Raw genomic sequence first — 10,950 nt, forward strand, 5'->3', positions numbered from 1 at the left:
ATGATACTAAATTGCTAGCGTGTCTGAAAGTTAGTTAATTCCAATTTATAAATTTGATTAATATCAATATGAGTATTTTCAAAATTATACAAAAACTTTGAGAAAAAAATTGCATTTAAAGTTTGCAAATGCATTTACATGATAATCGATCTTGTTGCTATCTAGGCTATCTTTTTCTTTACATTGATGACCAAACTTTCATTATTTTGTTTCTAATTTTAGTTTTTAACGTTTAATTTTATTTTAAATAATAATTTTTCAGCCAAAGTGCATACGTGCCAACCGAATTTTACCACAATAATTAAATTTTACTAGTTTTACTTTAAAAATTTATAAGCTCTCCTTTCTCTTTCATTCTTCCTCTCAAATTGAAAATCCAAACTGTCAAGGATTTTTTTTTGTTATTCACTTCGGTTATCGTCAATGGTGTATTCTTGCCGTTAACGGTAGTCATTTCTTTTTTTATTGATTTATTTACATAGATTAAAATAAATAACCGACTTCTTTTTCATCTTTTTTGTTTTTTTTTGGTAAATTTATCGACGAAACACATCATATCAATATATATTCGAATAAAAAATCAGAGATAAATCAATTTATAGTCAATACCTTTTCAAGACTAAAGATGAAATCGATTAGATATTATATTATATTTTTTTTTTTTGATATTTTTTGTTGTAGCGGTTATCTTTTTTTAAAAATGTTTTGTTGTCCTTTCTATATCGCAAGATTTGTTTGTTCTTTTTATGAAGTTTGGATAAGTCTTCTATTAGACAGCAAAGAGAAGAATTGAATTCTCATGATGGTATAGTAAATATGTAATTTTGTTTTTGATTTGGTAAGGCGATTAAGCTTTTACTTCTTGTTCTATTTCAGGTTGTTAAAATAGTAATTTATTCTTATAATTGCTTGATATTAATGAAAGATTATTTTAATTGTCAACAAAAAATTTCAAAGATTTGTAACAATGATTTTTTTTATAAAGAATTTTTTTTTTTATGGATAGCCCCTTTCAACATTTTTAAATTAAAAAACCTCTTTAAATTATTAGGTTATTCCTATTAAATAGCACCACCTTTAGCATTTTTTGCGATTTAAGCCACTACTACAAATTGTCTCAATTGTTAGCCCATGCTTTCCAATCTTTTCAATTATTAGCCCAGGTCCCATTTCCGGCATCTGAAATCCAACGTGACTTGCCGGCTTGCTTCGTCAGCGCCACGCTGGCCTTCCCATACGACGTCGATCACTTTCCTCTATTTTTAAACACAAAACGCTGCCGTTTTCTTGAAATGAAATCGTTGTTGTTTCGTCTAAACCTAAATTTCCTCAACCTTTCCCTCTTCTTCTGAATCATTCGACCTAAATTTTTTTTTCTCTCTCAAATCCCTAAAACAATCAAATACCCAATTTAAGAAATCCATGAGAACCCTAAATTCACTGAACTATAAATGCAAATTTAACCTAATTTGAAGAAACTTATCAGAAGTTGTAAACGATATGAAGAAGAAAAGGAATCCACTGGAGTCTGCGAATAACAAGAGGAATCCGTTAGAGGTCGTTGTTCCTCCTGGGGGTAGTCTTCTCACTCCATCAGCAGTTGAGGTACGTTGCCCTAATTTTATTTCTCTCTTTAAAATCCTAGGAATCCGTTCGAGGTCGTTGTATCGTTTTTATTGATTAAAAAAACTCATTTATGAATGCAGCAACGAATATATGCTTCTGGGTTTTCTATGCGGTATCATCATGGGGGAAATTTTATACATTATGTGGTGAAATGGTTTATATGGGTGGAAATGTAGAGGCAGATTATGGTTACTATCCAGATAAGGTTCAATTTTTATGTATTAGACTGTTTGCAGAAGGATTAGGGTATAAAAAAGTTAAACTGAGTTATCGTGTCCCTGGAATGCCTCTAAAAAATGGATTAAGAGTACTGGATTGTGATAATGTTGTGATGGATATGGTGAAATGTGTATTGCTTGGGAATGAAAAATTGATGTGTATGTGGAAGGAGAAAAGATAGACAGTACAGACAATGCAGGTCCAAGTACACCAGGGGGTTTTTCTATTGCTTCCCGGAGATCCACAGTGTTAGAAAATGGGGTTGAGGCAGGTAGAATAGATTTTGTAGACATAGAACCACCTCCTATTCAGTCTTTGAATTCTCCTGAGAAGGCTGATGAACCTATGCTTAATGAAGTTCCAGTGTCACAAAATGAGGGTATGTCTTTTGTGTTTGAGCAAACTAGAAGCATTTGTGAGGACCAAGATAATGACCAAGTGAATAAGCCAACTAGATCACTTGTGGGGAGCAGAATAATGACCAAGTGAATGAGCCAACTAGAATCACTGATGGTTTGGCACAATCAGAAGATGATGATGGAGAAGATACAGACTACTATCATGCTGATGGGTCTGAAACTGATGACGGTCTAGATGATGATGAGATGTCAGATGATGAAGAGTATATATACTCAAGAAAGTTACTCCACCAGAGCCATAGGAAGGGGGCTGCCAATGCTTCTGTGCAAAGGTCTGGTATGGATTCTGTGCCAAGGCTAACTGAAAATGGTAATGCTCAACTACCTATTGATAATGTAGATCAGCCAGATGGGTTTTCTTCTGATTATGAAGACAACAATTGTGATGTAAATTCTCTCTGCACATCTGAGGAAGAAGGCATGGATGAGATAGATAAAAAGCAAAGGAGCATGAGGAATAAGACCTTACAGTTTGTGGTAGGCATGAGGTTTGAGAGCAACCAACAAGTGAAGAAGGTTGTTCAGAAGTAGGGAATCATGAATGGTCGTAATGTGAAAATTGTGAGGAGAAATTACAACAAGATTGAGGCTGTGTGTCATAATGGATGCAGATGGAGATTGTATGCTAGTTTGGTAAAGGAGGAGAAAACATTTGCAATTAGGAAGCTACAACCCCAACACACATGTTCTAGAGTGACTAGGAATAGAGCTGCTACGGCTGGTTGGATCGCTAAGGAGTTTATCTCAAAATTCAGGAGAAATCCTAATTGGGATGTCAAAGAAGTAGCAGGGGATTTGATGGAGCAGTATGCAGTAGAGGCAGGAAAATCAAAATGCTACAGATCAAGGAATGCTGCTACACAAATGTTGAAGGGATTTATTGTGGAACATTATGCCCTGTTAAGGCCATACAAGGCAGAGCTAATGAGGGTAGATAGTACTGGGAGGTTTGACTTTTTGATCAACGAGGTGGATGGTACATTTGAGGGTTTTTTTTATAGGATTTAGTGCTTTGAGAGAAGGGTTCAAAAAGGGGTGTAGGATGATGCTGGGTTTTGATGGCTATTTTCTGAAAACAGAATTGGGTGGGGCACTATTAGCTGCAGTAGCAAAGGATGGGAATGATCAAATGTATCATGTATTTTGGGCAGTGGTTCAAAGTGAGAATGAACATTTTTGGACTTGGTTTATGAATATAGTTTTTGAGGAGCTGAATTTGGGGGATGGGCTTGGCTGGACATTCATAAGTGACCAACAAAAGGTATGCCAATTCTTGTTTTAAATTGATTATGACTTGTTTTAAATTGTTAATTTGGTGTTTGAATTGTTGTTTTTGACTTGTTTTAAATTGGTTTAACAGGGCCTTTGCAATGCCATAGTAAGGCTGGCACCCCTAGCCCAACACAGAAATTGTGCCGGACATGTCTACTGCAATTGGAAGAAAGAGTTCAAGGGTCAAGCCTTAAAGAAACCTTTTTGGGCTGCAGCAAGACAAACTCATGAGCCTGGTTTGAACCTCGTATTTATGCTTCGTCATTCCAAGATGAGAAGAACAAACGAAGAAGCTCTGAGAAAATGGGGAGCGAAGGTGACAAAATGGGTTTTCGAGAGTTTTAGGGCTTTCAGCTTTTTAGGGATTTCAGAGATAAAAAGAGAAATTAGATCGACTGAATGATGGGGAATAAGGAAAAATTAGGGAAATTTAGGTTTGGACGAAACGGCAACATTTCATTTCAAGAAAACGGGGCCGTTTTAGGTTTTAAAATAGAGGAAAGTGAGCACCAAAGGAGCGGTGTCGTATGGGAAGGTCAGCGTGGCGCTGGCGAAGCAAGCCGGCAAGCTACGTTGGATTTCAGATGCCAGAAATGGGACCTGGGCTAATAATTGAAAAGATTGGAAAGCATGGGCTAACAATCGGATTCCGCCCCCGCCTCAAATGAAGTAAAGTCTAAAACAAATGAACCATTAGCGTGTTTATCATTAATATGAATTACTGTAGTTTGAATTGTCAGAATTTGTTTGGAGCATTTTCGTTCATGCTTCACTTTTTTGGGATTTCAAATTATAGTGTTTATAAGAGGTACGTGGAAATAAGGGTGTGTATTCGGTCAAAATCAAATTAACCGATCGAATCAAACTGAAATTATTTTAGATCGGTTTTTGGTTAGTTCGGTTTGATTTCGGTTTTAATTTTTTAAAAGTTTAGTTAATTCGGTTCAGTTAGGTTTTGGATATGAAATTTCCGAAATTAATCAAACCGACCAAAATAACCGAATTATATATATTTATAATATATTTTTATATTTTTTTTAAAGTTAAGGTAGTTTTGAATTTTTTTAGGATTTAGCTACTAAATAACCATGAAATTATATAATAATAAATTAGTATCAAAATTAGTATTTTTTATTTATTTTTATTTTTTAATAATTAATTTTAATAAAATTTGGTTATTTTTGTTAACCAAAATAACCGACCAAACCAAAATATTATTTCTGTTCGATTTCGATTCGGTTTCAAAATAATTCGGTTCGGCTTCGATTTTAATATTTCAAGTTCGGCTAATTCGGTTTTGGTTTAGGTCGGTGACCGAACCGACCGATGCACACAGCTATGTCAGAAGATATAAAAGAACTCTTTAAATATTTCAAAATGAATTTACTTTTTTCATTTAAACCCTCCATATTTTTAAAGAGGTACAAATAAGCCCCCACGTTAACTTGCCTGTGTAAATGACTAATTAACAATTATTGTCCACGATATCATCACTCTTTCTTTATTTAAAACTCTCACTGCACGCCATAGCACATTATAATTAAATAATTCACAAGGCGCAACTTATAATTTTCGCCAAAACCACCAATTTTCATAGAACAACCGCCGCCGTGGCTGTCATGGTTGTTGCCGCCACCATAACCACCATCTTGTTAATTACGTTACCTTCGCTTGTTTTTGCTACCCAGTAACAAAGCGAAATGAAATAAAATCCTGAACAAGAATCCCCAAGCAATTATTACCAATAGCCAGTTCCATTTAATTATATCGGTAACACCTTGTTGCTTCAATATATCTGACCATATTGTTACTTGTTATACAAGTAGAGTTCGTAATAGCCACTCCCAATATGTTACTAAATGCCTCTAACAATTTCATTTTCAACGACGTCGACGCGACGGCTGATGGAGTTCCGTCAAATACCTAAGCTCCTCTAACAAAGCACTTTACATGATCATGGAATTCATTTAGTAATACAGCTTCATAAGGGTACTTGACAAGTGATATATAATAAAACCAAACCAAATAAGGTGGGATCCGGTCGCGGTTGATGAAGAAGCCACAGAACCGTAAAAAATAAGATGTAATTGCTACTACTATAAGCCGGTTCTTTTGGCTGAATCATGTTAAAATCTTGGTATTCTCTTTATTATTTATTTATTAGCTAACGTGTAGACTAGCTAAAGTTATTTATTGTGAAGTTAGTTATACCGTGTGAAATTCTGCATAAGGAGTTTGGTAGTTAAGTGGTCCGCTTGTGACCCATCATTTTTTCTTGAAAAATTTCCGCTATAATTATCTAGCACAATACGTGACTTGCTAGTAATAATTGTTAAGCTTCCGCAACAGATATAGCCGAGTTCAATAGCTTGATGAACTGGCGTTTCGTCTCCATCTCTGGTTATTTCTTTACTTATCGAATAAGTGGAGCGCTAAGGAGAACTGTTGAGTGAATTTGTGGTGGAGGAAAATTGTCTGACCCGATGTGAGACATGAATTTTTTATTTATTTTGCTGATAAGAAATATGCAGCAAATGAGATAACTATAATGAAGTTGTGTATGCAATGTTTTAAAACCCGGACCGGTAGCAGAACCGGTGTAATCGGCGGTTCAAGGTTCGACCGGTTCGACCGGTTCAACCACCGATCCGACCAGTTGAGTTTACAGTGATTGAATAGAGATTGAGAAAGACTGAAAGTATACTAAATGAGCTTAGTTGGTGCGGTTGCCAAGACTGCATAGGTTAAATATCATTGGACTTTTTATATAAAATACTGATTTTGGCAGCTCATTTACTTTTATACAGGACAAGTTAAATCTTTACTTTACCTACCTCATTTTCTTACTTTGATAACTTGTACTTCAAATTTCTTTCTTTTATACGATTTTTCTTATTTCTCTCAATCATTCTTTTTCTCCACGATTTCTTTTGAGCTGTGAAAGAAAATTTTCACGATTTCTGCTCCTTCGCTTCCGCCGTTCCGCCTCCTCCGTTCTGCCGTTCTGCCTTCGCCGTTCTGCCTTCGCCGTTCTGCCTTCACCATTCCGCCTCCGCCGTTTCGCCTCCATCGTTCCGCCTTTGTCTCGCCACGTCATCTTTCTTTTATCTTTTTAATTTTAGATCTGAAATTTTTTGTTCTTTTTTTTATTTTCAGATCTGTAATTTGTTTATCTTTTACTGTTGATTCACCATTAAACATGTATAAAGAGTATCTTTAAAGAATCTAATACTTATTTCATGTTATATAGAATAATTTTGTGATTTTATATAATAAAATTCTGTTATTTCTGTATTTTTTTGTGTTTTGTTGTATTTCTGCGTTTTTTTTATTCTGCAGAATGATTTGTTGATGATGATTAATTGCTGAATTATTGTAATGTTACAGTGTTGTTGATTTTATGTTGACTCTATGTTGATATCTACTGATTCTTTTTATTTTAACATTGACAAATAAGATAATATTGTCTGTGAAATAAACTTTCGTTAGATGAAATGAAACTGTATCATAACCGTCTTTGTCGAAATTTAGTTAGGTATGAGAGGTGGAACGCAAAATAGTTATACAAGTAATTTTGAAGAAACTGTACAGCTGCAAAGAGAATTGAGGAAAAAAAATATTTTGAAATAAATTTCTTTAATTTGTGAACTGTTGTGTTGGTGTATATTTAATATATTTTTATTTTTATATTTAAGAATAATTTTATTTTTTCATTTGAATTATTGTTGTTGTTTTTTCATATTGTTTTGATTACTTACTATGCTAATATCTTTATCTGATTCATTTATTTTAAACATTTTGTACCTTTGTTGTTCATTAGTAGAATTACTACTATCATATTAACAAGTTATCAACATAATGTCAACATGATATCAACAATTAATGCTAATTTAATTATAAAATGAGAACATCGATTGATTTAAGCAAAAAACAATCAACATATTATCAAAAACATGTCAACAGGTCATCAATACAGCAATTTAACACTAACTTTACTTTTCTTTTAATGATTGAAAAATCAACATGTTATCAACAGTTTATCAACAACATGTCAACATAAAATTGAAAATAAAAAAAAATAGAAATACTTATCAACATAATGTCAACAATTAATCAACAACGAATCAACAATTAGTGCTAATTTAGTCAAGATGTTTGTAAAATGAGAATATTAATTGATTTAAGTTAAAAACAATCAACATATTATTAAAAACATATCCATAGTTCATTAATACATCAATTTAAGACTAACTTTATTTTTCTTTCAATGATTGAAAAATCAACATCTTATCAACAGTATATCAACAACATGTCAACATAAAATTGAAAATCAAAAAAAGTTGAAATACATATCAACATAATGTCAACAATAAATCAACAACGAATCAACATAAGGAATAAAATAAAACATAATTTTTTGAAAAATTGTGACAATCTATAAAATATCAACAAGAAATCAACAACATGTCAACATGATAATGCTAACATATCCATATGTAATATCATTTAAATTCTGTTTTTTTAGTTTATTTCACGCACAAAATTATCTAATTTGCTAATGCTTTTTTTAGAATAAATTTTTTCAATGTTAAAATTAAGGAAATACCAACTGATTATCAACACAAAATCAACATAAAATCAACAACACTGTAATATTATAATATTTCAGCAATCAACCATCATAAATAAATTGAACTGCAGAATAAAAAAACACAGAAATACAACCAAACACAAAAAATGCAGAAATAACAAAAATTTATTCTATATAACCATAAATTTATATTACATAACATGAAATTAGCATCATATTCTTAAAATATAATCTCTATACATGTTTAATGGTGAAATAACAGTAAAAAAATGTAGATCTGAAAATAAAAAAGAAGAAGAAGAAGAACAATGAATAAATTATAGATCTGAAATCAAATAGATGACGACGATGAGCAGAGGAGATGATGGCGTTAACAAAGATGGCAACGGAGGCGATGATGAGAACGATGACGGAGGAGCGGAGGAACAGAGGACGGCTCAGCAGAAGACGGCGAACGGTAAAAAAAAGAGGAAGATGAACTGAGAGGAAGAGAGAATTGAATGATGAGAAGAGAGAAAATAAATGAAATTATGATTTGTATGTTGTTAGGGTTTAATATATAGAGTCCGCATAAAAGTAATAAAATAGGCCGCACATGGTAGTTTAGAAAAGGCAAATGGCTTCTTTAAATAAGTACCTTACATGGCTATACTTAATTAGATTTTTACTGTTGACCAAAAAAAAGTTGATGACATACTTTTTAAGTTTCTAAATTGCACAAATAACTTTATGATATTTGAGGATTACTGTCAACTATAAAAAAAGGAAGGAAGTAGTTATAAGAATCAAAATCTCATACAAAATCTCAAAGCATAAATATATAGCAATTAATATTCAAGAATCTTTAATAATCCTTAATTATAGTAACTGATAATTTGAATTATATGCCATAAACGGCAAAAGGGAAACCAAAAAAATAAAATGATTAAAAAAATGAAAACAATAAGCATTTGAGAAACAAAAAAAATCCAGCAAAACAAGAAATTCAAATGTAATTTCCATATATAATGGCAAATACATGATTATTCAAATACACGATTCTTAAAAAATAAATAACAATTTTTTTAAACCAGCTGTAATTATTTTTTCAACAAAAAAACGATTTGATTTTTTTTAAAATAATAAAATTTTACTAATAGTTATCTAATGGTTAACTAATAAATTAACAAATTTTTTATTTTATAAATGCAGGAATGACAACATTGAAAGTTCTGATTTATTATGACGGAGTATGGAAGAAAGATTTTTATGTGGACATTGGTTTTACTTTTCAGTTAACTAATAGTATACTACGAATCATTAAAAAATATCAAATTTGTTCTTAATAACTTAACATTAGGTTGAACAATAAAGTTAATATGAAATTAACATGCAGTTAACTAATAATATGCTATTACTCATTAAAAAACATCAATTTGTGTCTAATAACTTAACATTTGGTTGAAAAATAAAAGTTAACTTGCAGTAAACTAGTAGAATATTATTATATAATTCATTCTCATGTTATCTATAAATTTACAACTTCAAAGGTTTCTTTAGGTGGACATTGGGTTTACTTTCAGTTAACTAATAGTATACTACTACTCATTAAAAAATATCATGTTAACCAACAAACAATTACAGATACATAAATAAAAAAATTACATCAGAAAATTAAAGAGCATCATTGGAGGACAGCCAACGGGTTACTTAAGGTTAACCATCATTGTACTCAAATACAAGATTATTGGTGTACCATTAGTACACCATTGGTTAACCAAAAAAAAATTAAGCCATAAAATTACAAATCAAAAACTGATGTTGCTTTGCGGATCTGATCGCCGATTCTTATTTGTTCATCATGGCGGCATGAGGTATTCCATCTACACTTTTCTGGAAACGGAACAAAGCGGAAAAAAAAAAAGCAAAGATGTCCGGTACGAACAAGACGGCGCCGAGGCAGCGACAGACTTGAGACAAAATAGTGGCTGACGGGTAGGGCTTGCGTCAGTTAATTAGTTAACTTAACAGTACACCAGATTAGTTAACCGTCAGTTAATCAGTAGTCACTTATTAGTTAACTTTAACTAATAAAAAATAACCAATTAACATCATCAGAATCAATTCAGATAAATAACAACCAATTAAACAATTTAAATGAACATCAGTGAACAATTAAATAACTGTAAGTTAACCAAAATGGTGATAATTACTAATTGCAAAATAAATTTAATACCTATAATATCATAAAAAACTAGCAAGAAAAATAAAAAATGAGAAAAACATGCATATCCTTTGCAAATCATTCAAAAACAAGAAACAAATAACATAAATAATGACAAAATGATAAATAATAAGAATTAAATGTAAAAAAAACATATAATTGAAATCAGAAATACCTCAACTCTATCTTTCTTTTGTCGATAGTTGACCATCTAAAAACTCTATCTTTCTTTTGCTTCCAATCTTCATTAATTCCGCCATTGTAATTTTTTGGCCGGGGAAGGTTTCATTGGTGAATGCTTTGTCGATGAACTAGTTTTGGCCATTTTGATTTTTTTGTCAATCTAAATTCAAAACAAACAAGAAAAGATTGAGATAGATGAAAGTTGCGGAAAATCGGGCGTGAATCTATGAAACTTACTTAAAAATAGAAACATGCAAATCAATCGTGGATCTTTTCCATAAACGGCAACCGTAAATTTTAACTTTGAAAGTTTATTTGTTAAAGATGAAAGTTGTTTAATCAAAGAAATAAAAGCTTCAATGTATTGTATCTAAACTGAAAAGCCTAAACGTAATTTTGGGAATAATTAGGTCCACGCACGTATCCTGGTTAATTTT

The 10,950-nt window shown here is 31.9% G+C and overlaps 1 protein-coding gene across 1 annotated transcript; it reads left to right on the forward strand.

The window, feature by feature from the left end:
- Nucleotides 1-2,801: 2,801 nt before the first annotated feature.
- LOC126662022 (uncharacterized) lies at nt 2,802-3,939 on the forward strand. Its single transcript, XM_050355907.1, has 3 exons — nt 2,802-3,240; nt 3,344-3,525; nt 3,625-3,939. The coding sequence occupies exons 1-3, from the start codon at nt 2,802-2,804 to the stop codon at nt 3,937-3,939; spliced, it is 936 nt and encodes a 311-aa protein (XP_050211864.1).
- The last annotated feature ends 7,011 nt before the right edge of the window (nt 3,940-10,950 follow it).

This window comes from Mercurialis annua, linkage group LG8 (assembly GCF_937616625.2).
Source record: "Mercurialis annua linkage group LG8, ddMerAnnu1.2, whole genome shotgun sequence".
In the NCBI taxonomy this organism is placed as follows: Eukaryota; Viridiplantae; Streptophyta; class Magnoliopsida; order Malpighiales; family Euphorbiaceae; genus Mercurialis; species Mercurialis annua.

What these genes read in the sequence shown, in the direction of transcription:
- LOC126662022 (XM_050355907.1), top strand. Translation starts at nt 2,802, where the DNA reads ATGAATGGTCGTAATGTGAAAATTGTGAGGAGAAATTACAACAAGATT. An exon ending in TTTGATCAACGAGGTGGATG is followed by an intron (nt 3,241 to 3,343) that starts GTACATTTGAGG and finishes TTCTGAAAACAG; the next exon opens with AATTGGGTGGGGCACTATTA. An exon ending in TCATAAGTGACCAACAAAAG is followed by an intron (nt 3,526 to 3,624) that starts GTATGCCAATTC and finishes TTGGTTTAACAG; the next exon opens with GGCCTTTGCAATGCCATAGT.